The 23,825-nt window shown below is 37.6% G+C and overlaps 2 protein-coding genes across 2 annotated transcripts in view; both read left to right on the top strand.

Moving 5' to 3' along the window:
* Positions 1 to 23,825, top strand: part of LOC121373720 (excitatory amino acid transporter 1-like) — a 95,160-nt gene that overhangs the window by 23,944 nt on the left and 47,391 nt on the right. The window lies entirely within an intron of this gene.
* The window catches only part of LOC121375863 (excitatory amino acid transporter 3-like), a 26,352-nt gene extending 2,527 nt beyond the window's left edge, over positions 1 to 23,825 (top strand). Inside the window, exons 2-6 of the mRNA XM_041503578.1 lie at positions 4,204 to 4,330; positions 5,055 to 5,288; positions 9,361 to 9,555; positions 22,244 to 22,378; positions 22,781 to 23,825. Coding sequence (XP_041359512.1) covers positions 4,204 to 4,330; positions 5,055 to 5,288; positions 9,361 to 9,555; positions 22,244 to 22,378; positions 22,781 to 22,910 — 821 coding nt within the window. The 3' untranslated portion in view covers positions 22,911 to 23,825. The remainder of the gene's footprint in view (positions 1 to 4,203; positions 4,331 to 5,054; positions 5,289 to 9,360; positions 9,556 to 22,243; positions 22,379 to 22,780) is intronic.

Genomic DNA, 23,825 nt, shown 5'->3' with positions numbered 1-23,825 from the left:
ATAATAATTAAGTGTTAAGTGTCTGAGAGTTTGAAGAGAGACTGGCGCCATAAACCCATGCGACAGGCTCACAGACGGTCTAGCTCAGACAACACCCGTGTCTGACACTAATAGTAGGCCTAAGCGTGCTACTGACTCGTTGGAGCTCATGTCCAGTTGACCTTACATTCGACCATTTAAAACCTTACTTACAAAATCATGTTAGTGATTTGAAAAGAATTTGAAAAACCAACAACCATCATGGTATAGCCAGAGTTTATTACTGCACTTTTCGCCCTGCTTTTTAATGTTGAAATAGACCAACATAAATAGTCTCGCCCGATATTTTTAGAATTTGTATGCTCCCGAATAACGCTATAAAAGGCGAAGTGTAATTGGTCGATATTTAATTTGTTATTTATAGATGAAATATCACGTGGACATGGGAGTCCACGCAATGCTGTTATATCATCTGGTAGACCAGTAGATCTAATTTTAATCAGATTGTATACATATATGATTCCTCACGGGTGTTTTTAATATGGAAAATATCAACCGAGTCTATGTTAATCGGTATTTGTCGAGGCTCTGCCGAGACAAATACTGATTAACTGGATGAGGTTGATATTTTGTCATATTAAAATACACGAGTAGCGAATTCTATGTATCCTATTACACTTCTAAAATAACATTTTCATTCGATATTGAGTAAATTACAGTACAGTTGCCTCCATCGGTAATATGACGTCATCACGATTAGCACAAATTACTTTGATGTCACGCACTTTAACTAAATCTTATGAAAACGTTACGCTCAGGTACATAGGTCTTGATGGCTTGTAACAAAATTACACATTCACATACCGAGAGACCGTGAAAATGTGCTTATACCTTTACATTTGCACACCATTATTAACCGGGTTAATGCACTACATTATTACATGGGCTTATGACATGGATATCATGAGTACGTTATAGGATATACATCTATCATAGTTTGATACCCAATAGCCGATGTATTTTTCATGCTGGGGTGTCGTTAAACATTCATTCATTCATTTATAGGATATATAGAGGTTATTACCAGAATGTTTTTCGGTATCGTCAATATCATATAATAGGAATAAAAAATGTATTATGCGAGCCTCTGGCGAGCATAATACATTATTTGTATTCCTAATATATGATATCGACGATACCGAAATACACGAGGGTAATAATCTCTTTATCATATAAGCTCAAGCTTAATACAATGTGTTTTTGTAAACTGTGCACGCAACTTTAATTCCAGTCCACCATTACTAGATATTCAAATGACGTAAGCATATGTGGCGCGGTGTATTTGTGAATGGAAATGATTTCAAATTCGAATGACGTCATCAAAATAAAGTTATGCCTAACGTTTTTTTTGTTTTCTGAACTCTGGACAGCTTTCAGTGTCAAATTGCCATTGAAATGTTTTTTATTTAATGACTATGAATGCAAACGTCAATCATGGAGTGTCACCCAAGTACGTTTGCTTAAATGTCAATACACCTAGTGCCGAGACCTCGACTAAGAAGAAGTTTGTTTTATTTAACGACGCCACTAGAGCACATTGATTTTTTTTTATCTTATCAGCGGCTATTGGACGTCAAACATATGGTCATTCTGACACTGTTTTTCAGAGGAAACCCGCTGTCGCCATATAGGCTACTCTTTTACGACAGACAACAAGGGATCTTTTATTTGCGCTTCCCACAGGCAGGATAGCACAAAACCAGTTATGGATCACTGGTCAGTGCAAGTGGTTTACACCTACCCATTGAGCCTTGCGGAGCATTCACTCAGGGTTTGGAGTCAGTATCTGGATTAAAAATCCCATGCCTCGACTGGGATCCGAACCCAGTACCTACCAGCCTGTGGACCGATGGCCTAACCACGACGCCACCGAGGCAGGTTTGATGGTAAATGGTATCTAACGTTCACTGATCATGTATTATTCCCTAAACACGACGCCACCGAGGCCGGTAGAACTCGACTAATTTACATCTAATTTGCAAAGTTATCAAATTCTTAAAGTATGTGATCTGAAAAATATCACATACTTTGATTGCACTGAAAATGTAAGATATTATATGATACATACATACATACATACATACATACATATATATATATATATATACATATACATATACATGCCACCACCGAAATAAATTCGTTCTCAAAAACATCAGTAACACCGATGTCACCTAACTGTACCAAGCGCCAGCATAAGACCTGAAGTTGTCGAGAATTACGTCATACATCAACTGATGTTGTGACGTCATCAGTCGCACACGTTTTTAACAGTATTCGTTAATATTGCCTGAAGAGCGTGGTCATTATTTGACCATACGAAAGAGAGCTGTAGCAATAAAACGATGAAGAACTACTGAAGTCTGGAATTATTTAAAATTATTTAATATTACTGCTCCTGACAAGATGAGCGCTCTTTGTAAAACCATTCATCAAAGTTAAATTTATATATATATATATATATATATATATATATATATATGTATATATATATATATATATATATATGTGTATATATATGTGCATATATATATATATATATATATATATATATATATATATATATATATATACTGAACAAAAAAAGAAACTTCCGATTTGTACATGTAGTATTTGTTGTGTTAAAGAATACATTGTGTAATGAAATTATATAGGTAGTATTAGCCTTGAGCTGTATTATCAGGATTCATGAATTTTATCGAATATTTTTGCACTGTTAATCGTCGACAACGTGAAATTCAATTTGCACGTGCATGCATGGTTCGACATGTCCCGTGTAGTATTCGGTCAATTTGTTTTACATGTCTTACTGACATTGTTGTCAAGTGAATTTGTAAAAAATTAACGTTTTTTACATTGTAGCATTTTTAGTATGCCAAGAATACCCAATAATTTACGCGAACGGGCGATTGGCATGCTTGATGCTGGCATGTCGACAGAAGACGTTGTAACGCATGTTGGGAGTTCTAGTCGAGCGATACGAAATCTTCGCGTAAGATTTCGAACGACAGGAAGCACCAACGACTTGCCACGTCGTGAACGTCGTGACCGTCCGACAACGCGTGGTCAAGACCGCTATATCATGAACACGCATTTGCGCAATCGATTCCAAACTGCCACTGCTACTTCTGCTAACACACCTGGGCTTCATAATGTCCGAATCAGTGGGCAAACTGTTCGTAATCGTCTGCGGGAGAACGGTTTACATGCACGACGTCCTTACGTCGGATGCGTTTTAACGCAACGTCATCGTCTAGATCGTCTTAATTGGGCACGTGTACACACTCGTTGGATACGGCGACGCTGGAATACCGTTCTTTTTTCGGATGAATCCAGATTTTCTTTACAACGTGGTGATGGCAGGGTGCGCGTCCACCGTAGGAGAAATGAACTCTATGCTGACTGTTGTGTTCTTGAACAAGATCGTTTCGGGGGTGGGGGTTGTGTCAAGGTCTGGGCAGCCATTGCCCATAGTTATCGTTCACCACTAGTCGTCATTGATGGCAATTTAAATGCTCAACGTTACCGCGATGACATTCTCGCTCATCACGTCATTCCTCTGTTCCATAACAACGCCAAAATCTCGATTTTTCAGCATGATAATGCCACATCTCATACAACTAGAGACACTGTAAATTTTCTTAGGACAAATAACATTGATTTCGTTGATGACTGGCCCACTAAAAGTCCTGATCTCAACCCCATCGATCATGTCTGGGATAGTCTGGACAGACGATTGAGGCGTCGTCCCAACCCACCCGCTAACGTCAACGAACTTCGTCAAGCGCTCATTCAGGAATGGAACAATATTCCACAGGCAGAAATCAACACTTTAGTCAATTCTATGCGCCTGCGATGCACTGCAGTGGTCAATTCAAGAGGTGGTCATACCCGTTATTAAGTGGGTGGGGTTTGTTTTAACCCCTACCACACTTGGTCAAAATTTCTCCCAGTTTCTGTTAACCTATGGCCATGATTTATGCACCAAACGATGCATCATGGAACACTCTTTAAACGCATATATAACAATTATTCCCCCAGTTTGTTTTCATCAAGTTATGTTCAAGTAAAGTTAGCGGAAGTTTCTTATTTTGTTCAGTATATATATATATATGTATATATGTATATATAAACTTACTGTAATACACGTGGTCTTACTTTCAGGTTTAATTGCCATTTGCACAGCCTTGGGCGTGGCTACCAACTCTGTGAAGGAGAAGGCTGATGTTGTTTTGCGGTTTTTCGTCGGATTCACTGAAATCGTCTTTGTCATAATGAGAAAAATATTTTGGTGTGTATACCATTTTATCATATACATGTAGTAGGTATTGTATCCAGTGTAATAAAAGTATGTGATATTTATCAGATCGCATTCTTTAGGAATTTCATAACTTTGCAATTTAAATGCAAATTAGATGTGTTTTAATAAGGTCAGAGCACGTCGTTTATTGACATTAACATTTGATGAAATCGTATGCAAACGTACTGTAGCGACACTCCGTAATTGACGTATGCATTCATAGTCAAAGGCATTTAAATGGCAACTTTGCATTGCTATCTTATATATGCAGCATCCCATAAACACAACAGTACATATCCTGGCCTTTTGTGCACCAATTGTGGAGCACGGGTTGGAATCAGAAATAGTCCAATGGGCCAACCGATGGGAATCCATCCTAGCCCGACCGCGCATCAGGCGAGCGCTTTACCACTGGGCTATGCAACTTTAAGACTCCCGCATTAGCGGATTATAAGATTGGATGCGGCGCGTGCGTTCGTTCAGACAGTTGAGTCTGATGTGTCTGTGGCTTGCGTTTTGAGCATATACACCACATACCATTATTTTATTGCGGCTGACCGCATGCGTTTTTTTAAAAGCACACATCCAGTCTAGACGCTCTGATTGAAACTAATGTATTTCGGTGGGTTTTTTTAATCCGGACCGCACCCACGCGCCGTAACCAATCCATATAAGCCTTAATAAATTTTCATAAATTCAGTGTTTCGTTTTTCAGGTTCGCACCTATAGGCATTGGCAGTCTTATCGCTTCCGCCATCGCTGGAATCACGGACATTACCGAAGCGTTTTCTCGTCTCGGGCTGTTTGTCTTGACGATACTTGTCGGCCTTCTCATCTACTCGCTTATCGTTCTTCCCTTGATTCTCTTTGTCCTGACCAGAAGAAACCCGTTTGCCTTCATCGTTTCCATCGTCAGAGCCTGTTTAATGGCATTCGCTACCTCATCTTCGTAAGTACAGTTAGTTTAAAGTACTAATAAAAATTATATCCATCTGGGGTTGTTTTTTTTTTTGTTTTTTTTTTGTTGTTTTTTTCTTTCTTTTGGTTTTTCTCTTTATGTTTCTTTGTTGTATTTACAAAAATCTTTGTGTTATTGTTGGTTTTTCGTTTTGGTTTTTGATTGTTTGTTGTTGTTTTTGTTTTGTTTCGTTTAGTTTAGTTTAGTTTAGTTTAGTTTAGTTTAGTTTAGTTTAGTTTAGTTTAGTTTAGTTTTGTTTTACTGTTTGTTTTATTGTTTGTTTGTTTTATTGTTATAACACACAATTCATGAACATTTCTGGAATGCAAACCAACAGGATGCGGCTCGTTCGTGCGGTCCGACTGTTGCTTGTAATGCGTCTGCGACTTGTGTTTTAAACATACACACCATACACGATTATTTCGTCCCATGCGTTTTGCAGACACATGCATCGCACGTATCCAGTCTAGACGCTCGCATTGAAACTAATATATTTAGTTTTTGCGGACCGCACGGACGCGCCGCATCCAATCTATATGAACTTTTAGCGTAATAGATATTGTGCCACGTAATTGCAGGGCCTGTAGTTATAAAAGATTTAAGAGTGTATACTACCAAATCAAATCCCATAGACGACAATAGTAACATATGTGACTAAAACTCCTACCTGCAACGTACCAATCGATATAAACGCCACGTGTATAAATACTACCACTCTCACCCTTAAAGTGAATGACCAAAAAGTAGGTGTCAAGCTGCTCATTTCTGAGATAACGGGTAGCGTCTATGACTACCCTAGTTACGCACAAAATTTGAGTACTTTTTTTTTTTTACAGGTACCCCATACACGTTCCAAGCACAAGGTTACTTGACACAGTGGTACTAGATGAAATAAAATTGCATACATTTTTAGCCAAGATGAAACTATTTTTTTCACAACCAACACACTCACATTTATAACCAATCACAGGACTGTTGGTGTTCACTTCTCTATCAAAAGTTGGGTGCACCTCGAACTTTGACCCAGTCGGAAGTTATTTGGTTTAGTACTACCTATACTAATAACATACATTTTTCAAAAAGTGTCCAGCTATGTGTTTTTATGACAACCAGGATCTGGTGTATTCTGACATAAAGTGACAGCCTCACTGAAACTGTTGTTTCTACAGGGCAACCTAATATAATGTACACCTCATAAGGGATATATACTGAACAGCAAAAGAAACGCGAGAATTTTCAAATCGATGCAAATAATTACTTGTAACAAAATTAGAAAACAATATTATGACTTACAGGAAAATAATAAGTTTTTTAAAGGTTGCTAATATAAATTCAATAAAGCTGATCATTTTAATGTGTTTCTGACCATTATGAATAATGAAAAAAGTCACCATTTGCACGTTCCTCATGAAGTCAGTTTATGTGTTACAGTGCACGAAATTGATGTTTTGACCAGCCTATTGGGTATAAAAGTCAAAACAAATCGATAGTGCGTAGTTAAAGCATATTAAATTGTGTTTTCTCAATGCCACCTCTTAGCATAGATGAGAGACACCGAACCTAAGGTGTTGACAAGCCGGATGGACAGTCCCAAGAGTAGCCAGAGATGTTGGAGTACATCAGTCCACAATAGATGGACTCGCCCAACGATTCCAACAAACCAACGCAGTTGCAGATCGACTACGAAGCGGAACACCTAAGGTTACATCTAATAGACAGGACAGACAAATTGTGACGTCACATCTACGAAATCGCTTTTTAACAGCATCCTCGAGAGCTCAGCAGATCATTGGTACACGTAACAGACCAATCGGCAGTGATACAGATCGTCGCCGTTTGAGACAGACAAGACTGCATGACAGGCGTCCTTATGTTGGTCAGATTCTAACAAGACGTCACCGACTAGCTCGGCGTAACTGGGCGCAGGCTCACCGGGATTGGAAAAGTCGACAATGGGAACATGTCATCTTTTCAAACGAAATCAGATTTTGTATCCATATGGCCGATGGACGGATACATGTATGGAGACATAGTAGAGAACGCTTCAGAGATACATGTGTCCTTGAACGTGATCGTTGGGGAGGCGCGTCGCTGATGTTGCTGATTTTAGGGGGTGCAATACGTTGGGGACGTCGTTTTCCACCAGTAATCTTATAGTACAATGGAGGTTGTCGTAGTGGGGGACTGGCTGCTGGGTGGGGCATTAATGAAGTGCTCCAGCCTGTACTTTTGCCATTCATGGCTGGCCGACGTCGGATGGTTTTCGAACAAGACAACGCCAGAGCTCACAACGCACGTTTGACACAGGACTTCTTAGCTCGGAATAACATCATTACAATGGACTGGTCAGCTTTAAGTCCTGACTTAAATCCTACAGAACACTTGTGGGATGAAATTGAGTGTAGGATCCATCGACGTGACGTGCTTCCAGCCACATTACAGGAATTGACCGATTCTGTTTTACATGCCTATAACACCATCCCTAAAGGGATCGTAAGGAATTGTTTCGATCCATGACATGACGATGTGCTGCAGTGATTGAAAACAACGGTGGTGATACACGTTATTAACTTTGTGCTATCTTTAATTAGCGATTTCCAATTAATTATGTGCAAACTGTCGTGTTTGTGAATTGAACCAATAACTTCGTTTATTGAGCAATTCAATGTTATGTTTTGTAAAATGATAGTTGACATAATACTTATAAATTATAACCCCACAATTGCACAATTATATTATGATTTGGAATCTTGCATTTCTTTTGCTGTTCAGTATATATTGTATACAGTTTTGTACAAATGCAATATGTCATATTAAACAATAAAATGTTTTAAAATAAAACTCCTGAAGATATTTACTGTCAGTTGGGTGTGTGTACTCGGGTATATATGTAGAGACAACAAAGATAGTCAAAATACCTCTACTCCTTTAAAGTATTCCATTAAAACACATGCACTTGACTGACCCCTAGATTAGGAGACCTGAACAGGTACATCAAAGAAATATCAGTATTAAAAAAATACACTGTCTGAGGAAGGAAACACCAACATGACTGTTTTTACCTGTATGAAGTAATGACTTAATGTCCTGGACATTAGTGTTGGGAGGAAATCTTGTATGCAGGGTGTGGCCGTCTTCAAGTTACCAGGTGTGGGAATTTCAAATCCATCGGCCATGCTGATTTTCATAATGAACCGTCAAAACAATTGGGAGCCGCCATATTCCTGACTATATTTTATTTGTAGCCTACTGTAGTTGTCGCTTTTAATATTTGTGATATCTGGAATTATCATCCAGCTTTCACACCTTTATTTTTAATTAATTACTGAAAGAAAACAACTATTTTTAAATGGCATAATTACCCGAACATCTATTTTATTGTATTATTTTCTAATCCAGATCAATACAATATGTACTTTGGATGTATTCCTACAATCAGTAATCCAGCATTTTATTTAGCTAGTAACATTGGGTAATACAGCTTTAACAATAAAATAAATGATCAACTTACTCCAAGGCAGATAATCAAATCGAAAAAAATTGGTTCTGAATCTAGTATAAATTTAAAATTGTCTTCATGAGAGCAAACTAAGTGATTATTTTAAAAAATATTTTAATCTGGAGATCTAAAGGTATGTTTAACAAGCTTATTATTATGTATAACTAAGAACAGAAGGCACAGTAGTGACAACAAATTTAATTATGTCTTTGGTGAAGTTTTTCTTTAAATTTATTTTAAATTTTGCATAAAACTACAAACTTGTCTAAAATATGACTTAGCACCCTATGAATATGTCAACTTTGACCCAGCCGGAAGTTATGTGGTTTAGTACTACCGTAAGAGTCGAAACTCAAACTCTAATGACGTCACACGCGTGTCATTTGTATGGTGTTGCCATGACATTACTGTCTCAAAATCTGTTAGAAACGTGGGTCTAGACTCAAGCACCAGGCCAGGACAGCCCTTTCTGTGCACAGTAGTGCAAGTAGTTTCTATTTGCACATTATTATTATTTGTATTATTATTATTATGTTGTCATAATAATAACCAACTCTATTTCAGAGCGGCAGCGATCCCGGATATGCTTATAGCTTGTGAGGAAAAGAATCATATAGATAAACGAGTGACTCGTTTTGTGATTCCTCTATGTGCGACCTTGAACCGCGACGGTAGCGCCCTCTACGTCGCGTGTGCGGCAGTTTTCGTGGGTCAGATGATGTTGGGGTCGATTTCTGTCGCCGAAGCATTTGTGATTTGGTGAGATATATTTTATATTTACCGGATTTTCTCTAATACGTGTCGGGCTTCCAATAAGCGCTGGCCTCCAAAAACCGCCACGAAACAAATTTGGCACTACTATCGTCGTGATACCATCACGACCTAAACTAAAATTTTAAAGTTTATTTTGTTTAACAACACTACTAAAGCACATTGGTGTATTAATCATCAGCTATTGGGTGTAAAACATTGGGTAATTTTGTATATACATTCAAATCTGCCTTCCCAAAAAAAATTTGCAACCTTAATAAATAGCTGGTAACTAGCAGGTAACTACCTTGCAACAAGGTTGTACAAGCATATTTTACACAGTAGTAACTACCGCGTTTCGAGCTAGTATTTGGAACCTTTTTACAACCATGCGACCAGCTTGTTGCATGCTTGCAGCAAGCTTCCCACCAGTTTCTTGCATGCTTGCAACTAGCATCTCGCACGGTTGCGACGAGCTTCCCACACGCTTGCGACGAGCTTCCCGCAAGCTTGCGACTAGCTTCCCGCACGCTTGCGACGAGCTTCCCGCACGCTTGCTACGAGCTTCCCGCAAGCTTGCGACTAGCTTCCCGCACGCTTGCGACGAGCTTCCCACAAGCTTGTTCAGTTTAAGCTAGTATTTGGAAATTTTTTACAACTTTGCTACAAGCTTGCGACGAGCTACCCGCACGCTTGCGACGAGCTTCCCGCAAGCTTGCGACGATCTACCTACAAGCTTGCGCCATCATCAGTGGCAGCCATCTTGCATTTTGTATAATTCTTAAAAAAAACAACAATGGTTTTAAAGTGAAAAGCATGAACATGTTGTCAGATACTTAGGCTTCAAAATTAGTTTACCTGTATGATAGACATGTTCCATGTATGTGGAATAGTCTTGACTAAACTAATATGCTAAAAAGCTCCTTGTCCTATATTCTTCTTCTTGTTTTAGGTTGTATTCCTCCACTATCTGGAGATCCACACTGTGGTGTAAAGTCATTTGTTTGTTTCTTCTTGTTTTCTTCTTTCTCCTGTTCCACCAAGCAGGATTCAACCAAACTTGGTCCAAATGATCCTCTTATAGACCTGACCAAGCGTTGTTATTTTTTCAGGCCAATACAAATTCCAAGATGGCCGCCCTGGCCTCTGAATAACTGAGACATTTTTTACTTTTCCTCAAGTTCCACCATGCAAATTTAAACCATATGTATTCCTAATGATCCTCTCATGGCCCTAACCAAGTGTGTTATTTTTCGGGCAGATTTAAAATCAAGATAGCTGCCCTGGCGTCTGATTAACAGAGACATGTTTTTGCTTCTTCTCAAGGTCCACCAGGCAGGTTTCAATCAAACTTAGCCCAAACGATTCTCTCATGACTTACTAAGTGTTGTTATTTTTGTGGCTGATTCAAAATCCAAGATGGCATCCCAGGCTTCTGATTAACTGAGACCTTTTAGTTCTTGAGTTCCACCAGCCAGGTTTCAATCAAATTCGGTCCAAGTGATCCTCTCATGGCACTTACCAAGAGTTTGGGCAGTTTCAAAATCCAAGATGGCCGATCTGGCCTTTGATTGACTGAGTTGTTTTTGACTTCTCATGCATGGTCCACGTATGAGCAGATTTCAACTAAATCTATTCCAAATTATCCTCTCATGGCCTTCACCAAGTATTGTTATTTTTCAGGCCGTTTCAAAATCCAAGATGGCCGGCCTGGCCTCCGATTGACTGAGACATTTTAAAAACTTCTTTTCAAGGTCCACCGTCCAGGTTTCAACCAAACTTGGTTAAAACGATCCTCTCATGGACCTGACAAAGTATTGCTATTTTTGGGACTGATTCAAAATCCAAGATGGCCACCCTGACCTCGGACATTTTCAACATCTTCTCAAATTCCACCAGGCTAATTTCAACCAAACATTACCCATGTCATCCTCTCATGACCATGCATATGTTATTATTTTTGGGGCCAATTGAAAATCCAATCATTACAAGATGATTCTTTTTTAACCATATTGCATTATCATTCGTATGTATTAATATTAATTTTGTTTTAATTATTATTGTAAATACTATCTAAATCTGTTACATGTATGTTTGGTTGTTTAGCCACTGTTCCCACTGTATTTGATAAATCATATGAGAAGTTATGAATTAAAAAAAAATAAAACATGAAAATTATTTGGACTTCGCTTTTTCTCCACAAGTGTAGACATGCTTTCACAGTTGAAGATATACAAGCTTGCAAAAATGAAAACATGCTTGCAGGAAGCTTGCACAGTTGAAGATATTCATGCAGCAAACTTGCAAAATGAAAACACGCTTGCGGGAAGCTTGCACATTTGAAGATATGCATGCAGCAAGCTTGCAAAAATGAAAACATGCTTGCGGGAAGCTTGCACATTTGAAGATATGCATGCAGCAAGCTTGCAAAATGAAAACATGCTTCCGGGAAGCTTGCACATTTGAAGATATGCATGCAGCAAGCTTGCAAAATGAAAACATGCTTGCGGGAAGCTTGCACATTTGAAGATATGCATGCAGCAAGCGCATGCTTTCACAAATGAAAACATGCATGCGGCAAGCTTGCAGAAATACTGACTACCTTACGCGAGCTAAATGTTAGCTTGCAAATAGCTTGCATTGCTTGTACTACCTTGTAACAACCGTCTAACTACCTTGCAACAACCTAGCCGCATGCATGCATTTTTGTTTGGGTTAAGCGGTCACACAAGGGAGTAGGTAAAATTGGCCGCTTAAGACAGGTGGCCGTTGATTACAGGTTCACACATATAGAGTTTGTTGTTGTTTCTTGTTTTACCGTATGTACTTCTAATTAACGGATGTATGCTTCATAACTGACTATAAATCAACTTTTGACATGTCGTCTCTTTCAAAAAAAAAAAAAAGCAACTGGAATGCATTAAATTAACCGTTCTCAACAAATTTGTTTTCTTTTTCCATTTAATTATTTTTAATTCCTACTTCATGTGGTGTATTCTCATAGTAAGTGAATTTACATATGTCAAGCATAGCCTGCCCAGAGGCAATTAGATGCATTCCCAGTCATACTTTCTTAATTGATACAAAGTTGAGATGTCGGGACTGAATGGGTGCTAGTATTCCTGAAGGTGTGAATATCGGTTTTTTGCTGCACCTTATCGCTGTTGTTAAAATATCCGTTTTATATAACAGAAAACATTTATTGTGGCCGCTTAATATAGGTATTTTAGCGATTTGGGATCCGATTTAGGTGGCCGCTGGCCGCGTTAGACAGGTGACCGCTTATTACAGGTGCATTTACATTATAAATCGTTTGGGAGGAAAAAAGTGGCCGCTTAAGGCAGGTGACCGCTGATTACAGGTTTGACTGTGTGTGTATATTTGTCCATTGGAATCAAGGATCTCTTGTGTGCACCATCCCACTGACAGGATTGCGCATACGACGGCCTTTGATATACCAGATGCACTGGTTGGAACGAGAAATATTCTAACGGGCCCACCGACAAGGATCGATTTCAAACCAACCACGCATCTAGCGACCTAAACTAAGTAACTTTGTCAGTTTATTTGCTAAGCTGAAATTGCCGAATGTATAAAACATGAGACTTATCTCATGTATTTTCATTTGAAGGTCGTTTGGCCTAGAATGTTATATATATATATATATATATATATATATATATATATATATATATATATATATATATATATATATATATATATATATATATATATCATATTGTCATGGCAGTCCCAACAATTTTTGTAACTGTGCTGTGACGTGGACCTTTCTCAAGTAATTTTAATATTGGACAAAACACAATATTTATTTTTACATTTAGTAGTAATTATTTGCATATTTGCTTGTATTCTGTAATGTCTGGAACTGCCATTTATTATAGTTATTGTTCAATGAAATTCTTAATAGTGCCGTTTGTCGTGTCGCGCACTATATAATAGGCAAAAACGAAATTGCGTAACTATTGTTATTAGTGATCGTTTGGATGCACAATGCGAGCTACATTTAGTTGTATTTCATAATAATTTGTTTATAGTGTATGAAATTATGTTTGTAAATAGTTGCCGTAATTTATTTATGGGATATTAGTATATTACGATCTCTAAATGTGTTAATTTAATGTTTGACGTCCGTGTTTTGGTCTTGCGGTCTTCGACTTTATTTAATTCCCAAATTCCTGTGCATATAAAAACTATGACACAACGTTGACATTAATATTATTGATGTAAATATTTCCATAACTGCAAAGTGTGTGTACTTACACACTGAAAACATTCCATGGGCTCATAAATAAGCCTGGGATAAATTTCCGTTTGATTTGGCTGCCGGGATTGACCTTGCCCTTCAATAAAGTTTATTTTCCTCCAAAACTTGTACGATCGATTAGCTATTTTCTTAGTTAAACGTATCCTAATATTGTTTGTACATTATGGCAAATCATTTTATTAATTAAGTGAAGTAATAACTGTAAAACTGATTACTGTAATATTAGTGCTTTTAGGAACTATATCCTTGTACGCTGAGAACCTGTTTACACATACTGGTCGCTAAGGTCTGATATATCGGTACACAATGTTTGTAAACAACAGTATAAAAATGCTGTTTTTATAATATTTCCAAAGGCTTTTTCATTAAAACTATTTTATATTGAAATTAGACCAAAAAAAGCAATTGTGTAATAATAGTCTCATATTTATGCACATTAGAATTTGTTTGTATTATTAGCTTGAATTCCCAATGTATTTGCTATGCAAAATGAGCGTGTTTTGTGCCTGGTTAATAATGTCGTTTTTATAAATATTCTAAAGGCTTTTTCTGTAAAATTGTTTTACGCAAATTTTAGACTAAAAAAGCAATTAAGAAATGTTAGTTTCATCTTTATGCACTTTAGAAATTCGCAGAATTAATTATTTCAAGTTGGTAATGCTTTTGCTATGGGCTAAACTGATGTATTTACAAAAGTTGAAGTTTCTTAGGATTTAGAATGTGCATTTACAAACTGTAAACTGCAAACGGAAGCTGGACCAAAAAGCAATTACTTTATTTATTGAGCAATTGTGTGCATAATGTAATTATTAAATGAAATGATATTTATTTTGTAAAGGTAGATATCTTCCTAGCGTGACGTAATTTCTGATTGGCTGTTATGACGTCACGTGGAAAAAGTATAAAAGGCTGACGTCAATGGACGTCAACGGTTGTTCTCTCACTCGTTCGCGGTCTGACAAACAAACATTAAAGACATGTCCCCTTGTCCAACTTTCCAACTTTATTACATTGCATACATTTAAATTGACACTGGAATAACTTTTACTTATATTTTTAAAGTCAAATTTTATTAACTTTACCATCTTTATTTAATTAACTTGTTTTATGGAAGCAATATTTATAAGCAACTGCAAGCTGTTTACATTTATTGGAGATGCAGTCCTCACTGGTTTAATATAACTATATCTGAAAGGAAGAGATCTATCTATCTATATGTTGGAAACTTACCTGTGAACATTAACTTTATTTCCATTTACTCATCACCTTTAAATAGATTTATAATTCTGAAAACTGGAACACTTCGTCCTTGTCATCTGTGGATGTTATTTGTATTATCTGGACTTTGTTGATATCCTTGGTACGCGGTCACAACAAACATGGTGTCAGAAGTGGGATGTTTATTTATTAAACATCCTTGATCCGGATCCACGTACTGAGGAGGAATCGTAACACTTTCCAGGAAAACATTATAAATTTATTCACAGAGTCATGGATAATGAAACTGTATGTTCACCGGATCCTGAAGTTACTCTTAAGTTGCCAAATGTCTCGGAAGGAGCTGGACAAGGGGATATCTTGTTTAACGAGGATAGCCTAGAGGATCCTGTATTTTCAAATGGAAGGAATGGAGTGGAATATCACACTGGAAAATCTTATTCACAGGAAATGTCTTCCAGTGAGGAAACTACAGTGAGGCAATCAGTACGTACCATGCAAGCAGGAGGCAGGACATATTGTAGGAGGAATGTAATGGGCCATTCATCACCAAATTTTTATTTCGAAAATTACTTGTCTCCGGATAGACGAAGTAGGATAAACCATCCAGTATCTCACCTGCGAAATAACAATTCAAGGGAGACAACTCACAAACACTGTTCAGGGAATATCAACCCGATGACTATACGGCCCGACTGTTATGATGGTATAGCAGACTGGGAAGAATACCTTTCACATTTCCGCAACTGTGCTGATCTTGGAGACTGGACAGAACAGCAGCAGTTGCTAATTTTAGCTGCCAGCCTTAAAGATATTGCAAGAACATTTTATATGGGTCTTACCTTATTGGAAAGGAATTCTCTTGATCACCTGATCAAACGAATGAACCAACGATTTGGAAGTGAGAGACAGCAGTCACTCTGGTTGAGTCGCCTTGAAACGAGGAGCAGACACCCGGACGAGTCAATTGCTCGTTTTGCTGATGATATACGTCAGATAACTAAAAGAGCATATGGGCGCCTGGATAGTAAAGCTCAAGAGGTGATTGCTTTAAATCAATTTTACAAAGCAGTATGTCCAGAGGTGAAATTTAACTGTATTGACAGGGGTTGTCAGACACTAGATGATGCAGTGGAAGTATGCGAGAGATATGAAACCCTTATAGGTGACTGTAAGGATAAGAAAAGAGCATCAGTTCGAGCTTTAGGAGGAGCAAATGTGAACTACACAACTCAGTCCATGTGTAATACTGAAATGAATGAATTTTCAAATCAAATACAGGAGCAGAATGATTTGTTGAAACAAGTGTTGTGGAGAATTGAAAAACTTGAAATGGGATATAAACCAAACTATCAAAAACAACCCTTTGTAAGGAGGTGCTTCATTTGTAGGTCTCCTAATCATATAAGAAGAGACTGCTCTGTATGGAACATTCACTTCGAGCGGGAGAATGCACAATATAGTCAAAATAGACTTTCGGGGAAACGTGAGTCTGTCCTCTCAGTAGGTCGGGAGAGGACGGAGACATCGAAGCCTTTACATAGAATAGATGTCAGAGTTGGAGTAACTACAAAAGGAAATGAGCAGTGTGACAATGGAATGTACATAAAGGGACATGTGTATAAAGTCTTATCTAATTTCCTTGTAGACAGCGAGTCAAAATTACAGTTCTTTCGAAGAGGACATTTAATACAATATCTGAAAATTATAAACCAACACTGTTACCATGGTCAAAACCTATGAATGGAGTCAATGGTACAGGACTGGAAGCACTAGGCTGTGCAATGATGATGATATTTCTTGCTGGGCAGGAATATGAGCATCCAGTGGTTATATGTGATATCACTATTGATGCTATTCTAGGACAGGATTTCCTGCTGAAGTTTGCTGAATCAATAGACTACAAAAGCCTGACACTGAAGCTAAAAGGCCAACATATTCAGTGTACAACCGGAGAAGGCGGGATGGTTTGCCGAGTCGAAGCAAGGAATACAATCATGATTCCAGGTAATACAGGATTGTTTGAAGCGAAAAATAACCACACAAATGCAGATGCACTGGCTAGAAATCCATGCAAAGTTTGTCAGAGGCAAACTGCAGTCCAAGACATGGATTCAGAGAGTGTTGATGATATGGAGTTGAATGATGAACCACTTGATCAGGGAAAACCAGCTAACAGACAAGTATCCATTGATGTTGTATGTGCTGTTACCAGGAAACAAGATACTGGGACTGAAATTGAACCACACAATCTTTCGCCGGTCATCCTAGAGGGCTGGAATGTAACTGAAATTCATCAAAAACAGTTGGATGATGAAAACATCTTTCCTATACTTACAGCCTTAAGCAAAGGTGAAAGACCAGGATGGAATGATATTTCATCCAAATCATCAATTACCAAAACCTTATGGCGACATTGGGATAGACTGGAGATCCATTCAGGTGTCATGTACCGGCGGTGGCATGATGAAAATGAAGAAACGATTCAACTGCAGCTGATCGTACCTGAAACACTGAAGCAAGATGTGTTCACATTTTACCATGACATCCCAACTAGAGGACATATGGGCAGGCAGAAATCCCTGGAAAGAATAAAGAATGCATTTTATTGGCCTGGAATGAAAGAAGACATTGAGGTATATTGTCAAACTTGTGACTTGTGTGTAGTCAGGAAGCAGCCAAAAGCCAAAACAGCACCCCTTGGTAAACCTGTTCAAGAGAAAAAGGAAAGTGAAGTGGAATCTTATATATCCGAGCTTGAACATAAATTAAAGCGTGTACACAAAGCAGCCCGGAAAAGTCTGAAAAGACATGCTGTGTATCATAAAAAAAGATACGACACGAATAGCAAAAGGCGAACATTCTCGAAAGGACAAGCTGTATGGCTTCACAACCCTCTTCTAAGACATGTAGTTTGTGAAAAGCTGACTTCCAAATGGAAAGGTCCGTATCTCATTACCAGGAAACTTGACGACCTGACTTTCCTTGTCAGGAGGACTCCAAAACAACCCCCAAAAGTTTACCATGTTGATCGGCTTCGTCTTTACAAAGGAAGAAAGTTATCCCTGGAGGTAGATTCAGTCCAATAAACTGAAAATGTGTAGGAGAGGGAACATTTTCTTCAGAACTCACAGTGCCTATTATTATATCATATAGTTGGGTTTTTTAAATGTTTTAAAAGGAAATGGCATATGAGAAAGAAAAGTAGAAATACTATTAAATAAAAATGTATAATACTATAAAGAAAAAAAATTGAAATATGGTGGTAAAATTTGGAAACAGAGCACAGTATAACATAGTAATTAGGTGTGGATACATGTTCAAATGGATGAAGGCTGTGTAAGAAACAGACTGGATAAATGTATATAAATTGTATTGTAGAAGTATTCATTTTAGTGTAAATAGATAATGAAGCCTGATGTAAATAGTTTTAATTGTCTAGTTCATCTAGGAATTGGCCATAGGTAGGATGCAACAATGTTGTGGTATATAGATCACCTGGAATGGAATGGTGTTGCTATGAGTTCTGTGGCAATTCCTTGTCATCAGGGCGTATCCGGATGTTGGGAGGATACGGGTTTATCTCAGTAGGAGATAAGGTGATTTAATGGGTTTAATGTAGTGTTGACTACAGGAATTGTTTCAGCAGTTAGACTTGATCAACCTAATTGGCTGGGACACGGATACCTTTCTTCTAGTTGGGGATTAGTTAATGATGACTGGAATTGATGAATAGACATTTAGCATATTTAATCTGGCTGGTTATGTAATGCTAGGCAACCTCATGGTTGGAGATCCTGGAATACTTCTGCTACTTTTAGAACCATGAAGGATTGTATGTGCAGCATGTATTGTGGATATAAATAATAGGAAACTGTGTTTATTCTGTGGATGGAGCAAATTGGAACTGTGCTGTTACATTTAGAACTTTAATTCCCTGATGCCACCGATGGATTGTGTTTTTGATAAACTGTGCCTTTGGTGAACTGTGAATTTTTCTTGGATAAGCAGTGTTTCTGTGTAGATATTAATGAATAACTATTCGTGTTAATGTGAAATTCAGCTGTATGTGACATCCATGAATTGGTTTATATTTGACCCGGAGTGTCCAAATTAAGAGGGGGAGCGTGTCATGGCTGTCCCAATAATTTTTGTAATTGTGCTGTGACGTGGACCTTTCTCAAGTAATTTTAATATTGGACAAAACACAATATTTATTTTTACATTTAGTAGTAATTATTTGCATATTTGCTTGTATTCTGTAATGTCTGGAACTATGCCATTTATTATAGTTATTGTTTAATGAAATTCTTAGTAGTGCCGTTTGTCGTGTCTCGCACTATAAGCAAAAACGAAATTGCGTAACTATTGTTATTAGTGATCGTTTGGATGCACAATGCGAGCTACATTTAGTTGTATTTCATAATAATTTGTTTATAGTGTATGAAATTAAGTTTGTAAATAGTTGCCGTAATTTATTTATGGGATATTAGTATATTACGATCTCTAAATGTGTTAATTTAATGTTTGACGTCCGTGTTTTGGTCTTGCGGTCTTCGACTTTATTTAATTCCCAAATTCCTGTGCATATAAAAACTATGACACAACGTTGACATTAATATTATTGATGTAAATATTTCCATCACTGCAAAGTGTGTGTACTTACACACTGAAAACATTCCATGGGCTCATAAATAAGCCTGGGATAAATTTCCGTTTGATCGACTGTTTTGACATGGCTGCCGGGATTGACCTTGCCCTTCAGTAAAGTTTATTTTCCTCCAAAACTTGTACGGTCGATTAGCTATTTTCTTAGTTAAACGTATCCTAATATTGTTTGTACATTATGGCAAATCATTTTATTAATTAAGTGAAGTAATAACTGTAAAACTGATTACTGTAATATTAGTGCTTTTAGGAACTATATCCTTGTACGCTGAGAACCTGTTTACACATACTGGTTACTAAGGTCTGATATATCGGTACACAATGTTTGTAAACAACAGTATAAAAATGCTGTTTTTATAATATTTCCAAAGGCTTTTTCATTAAAACTATTTTATATTAAAATTAGACCAAAAAAAGCAACTGTGTAATAATAGTCTCATATTTATGCACATTAGAATTTGTTTGTATTATTAGCTTGAATTCCCAATGTATTTGCTATGCAAAATGAGCGTGTTTTGTGCCTGGTTAATAATGTCATTTTTATAAATATTCTAAAGGCTTTTTCTGTAAAATTGTTTTACGCAAATTTTAGACTAAAAAAGCAATTAAGAAATGTTAGTTTCATCTTTATGCACTTTAGAAATTCGCAGAATTAATTATTTCAAGTTGGTAATGCTTTTGCTATGGGCTAAACTGACGTATTTACAAAAGGATTTAGAATGTGCATTTACAAACTGTAAACTGCAAACGGAAGCTGGACCAAAAAGCAATTACTTTATTTATTGAGCAATTGTGTGCATAACGTAATTATTAAATGAAATGATATTTATTTTGTAAAGGTAGATCTCTTCCTAGCGTGACGTAATTTCTGATTGGCTGTTATGACGTCACGTGGTACAAAAGAAAAAGTATAAAAGGCTGACGTCAATAGACGTCAACGGTTGTTCTCTCACTCGTTCGCGGTCTGACAAACAAACATTAAAGACATGTCCCCTTGTCCAACTTTCCAACTTTATTACATTGCATACATTTAAATTGACACTGGAATAACTTTTACTTATATTTTTAAAGTCAAATTTTATTAACTTTACCATCTTTATTTAATTAACTTGTTTTATGGAAGCAATATTTATAAGCAACTGCAAGCTGTTTACATTTATTGGAGATGCAGTCCTCACTGGTTTAATATAACTATATCTGAAAGGAAGAGATCTATCTATCTATATGTTGGAAACTTACCTGTGAACATTAACTTTATTTCCATTTACTCATCACCTTTAAATAGATTTATAATTCTGAAAACTGGAACACTTCGTCCTTGTCATCTGTGGATGTTATTTGTATTCTCTGGACTTTGTTGATATCCTTGGGACGCGGCCACAACAATATATATATATACACGTTTTTTGTTTGGTTTTTGTTTTGTTTTTAATTATTACTATTATTATTACTATTATTACTATTACTATTATTATTATTATTATTATTATTATTATTATTATTAATCGAAACCAGTTTCATCATTTAACTGTACAATGGTGGCTTACAACTGCCTCGTACCGATGGTAAATTATCACCATAATTTACGACGACAGTAAGCTACGGCGCTTCGTGAAACGGACTGGCTATCGTAGGAAACAAAGGTTACGGTCATGGTAGGTATTTATGACGATAGTAGTGGTAAGAATGCAAAAAAAAAAAAAAAAAAAAAAAATGCTGGGTCTCCATTGAATGCCTAATAAGCGATGAAGTCAGACATATGATTAAGGACCACAGATATATTGAGAGAGGAAACCCGCTGTCGCCACTTCATGGGCTACTCTTTACGATTAGCAGCAAGGGATCTTTTATATGCACCATCCTATAAACAGGATAGTACTTACAACGGCCTTTGATATTACAGTCGTGGTGCACTGGCTGGAACGACAAATAGCCCAATGGACCCACCGACGGGGATCGATCCCACACCGACCGCGCATCGAACGAACGCTGTACCACTAGGCTACTTCCCGGCCTATGAGTAAGAGGACATTGAATCTGAAACACGCGATCAGGGCCGTATCTCCGCAGAATGCAAAATGGGCACAAAAGTGGATGATTCCATTAATCTCCGTCTAGTGTCTCGTCTATAGGAGGACTGCCACTGTCGGGGAGAGTATTTGTCGGAGATTTCATTCTCTTTCACTGCTCAAAAGAGGACTGCCACTCCAAACCTAGTTTTACCAAATCGAAACTAGCAGCGGCCAGAACTCATTAGAATAAGTACAGTTGTGATGATACCAATAGGCGATCACCGTTATAACAGTGATGGTATCAGGTGTTCGAGAAAGATGAGCATGTTCTGCTCCACCGCTGACACCAGTCATGAGAACTGCCACAACATACTTTAAATCTTTTTAAGTTAAACAACACAAACGTATGTTAATTTGTACGTTGGCATATTCATTCTTTCTTTCATTTATTCAGTCAGTCAGTCATTTGTTATATATGTATATGCATATAGTTTCATATTTGTTTGACTTTCAGGATTCTAACTTCTGTTGGTTCTTTGGCCATTCCACCTGTGCCGAGTTCCGCCTTAGTGACGTTAATAATAATTCTGACGTCATTGGGCATCCCGTCCGATGGAATAAGTCTGTTGTTTGCCATTGATTGGCTTATGTATGTATTCTCTGATATATCGGCCATATGTTGTTTATATATGTGCGAATAGACCAGGGTGTGTGTGTGTGTGTGTGTGTGTGTGTGTGTGTGTGTGTGTGTGTGTGTGTGGGTGCGTGTGTATGTGTGTAATAACAGTTTGTGTGTTTACAATATCATTGATATATATACAGAGAGACAGAGAGAGAGAGAGAGAGAGAGAGAGAGAGAGAGTATTTTTTTCATTTACCTTTAAATTAATTTAATTGATTTCTTTGTAATCGTTATAGATGACAGTGTACTGTTTACATTTCAAAGTTAGAGATAATAACTAATTTTGGCGGAGAAACCGCCATGTAAGTTTGAGATAGCGCCTTTAACTAAACAAACACGAAATAACCTGCATTTTACCGATTATTTCAGGGACCGTTTCAGAACCTATTGCAACATCATAAGTCAGACGTTTTGTGCGGCTGTGACGTACCAGTTCTGCAAGAAAGACTTGGCACAGATCGACCAGGCAGACAGTCATCAAGAGACCCAGATAACCTGATGCATCCATGCTGTTAGGTGCGGATCCAGAAGTGTGTGTGTGTGTGTGTGGGTGGGTGTGGGGGGGGGGGGGGTGTCGAGCGGCGTGCCACCTCTAGTTCCGCCGACAATGTAGCACCCACCCCTATCACAAGACCCAGGATCTGAATCTTGTTGTCATTAATGCTGTGAACGCATTTATCTTAAAGTAGGCACGCTGTAATTCTGTGGATAGATCCAGAGAAAGTGTCTGCTCATTAAAGTAACAATAATTCAACTTTACTTCATTTCACACGTCATCAGGCACAGCGGACGCAAGTAGACATTGGAAGGGATGGGGGTGGGTTGGCTGACTGAGATAAAGGCGCAAAGCAAAATTGTAGGGGGTTCAAGGAGTATGCTTCCCCGTAACATTTTGAAAACTAGATATCTTGAAATGCAATTTCCTGCATTCTAGAAGTAAAATGCATTTCTAAATTAAGATTTACTACCAATCATATTTTTGATTCAGAATTAATGGAGGGGCTAGAGCCCCCCACCCCAGCTCCCACCTGCTTCGCCGTGCCTGTCATGGATGGAGTTATCAGCATTAGGTGAAAACCTATTTCATAAAACAGGAACAAGAGAATGTTCTGTACCGGGTTTGGGGTATTTATTTTAATTAATTGATTAAATTAAAATATTTTATTTGGTATTTGGTATCTGAGTATTTGTCTATAGTCTGTCCCATCCTCCTCTAATTTTGTTTTGTAAATAATTTCGGTTTGGTTTGATATATGAAGTAGTAAGAAAACGACGCTTCCAGCGTTATGGCCACCAATTTCGTTAAGTGTAGTCTTGATACGAGATAACTCTATGTGATTAATTTCACTACAGAGGGAGCAACAAGAAAATAATCTGAATTATCTCATCATAGCAAGATTATACCAGTCGATAA

Source organism: Gigantopelta aegis, chromosome 1 (genome assembly GCF_016097555.1).
Source record: "Gigantopelta aegis isolate Gae_Host chromosome 1, Gae_host_genome, whole genome shotgun sequence".
In the NCBI taxonomy this organism is placed as follows: domain Eukaryota; kingdom Metazoa; phylum Mollusca; class Gastropoda; order Neomphalida; family Peltospiridae; genus Gigantopelta; species Gigantopelta aegis.
This window is presented reverse-complemented; position numbering and strand designations above follow the sequence as displayed.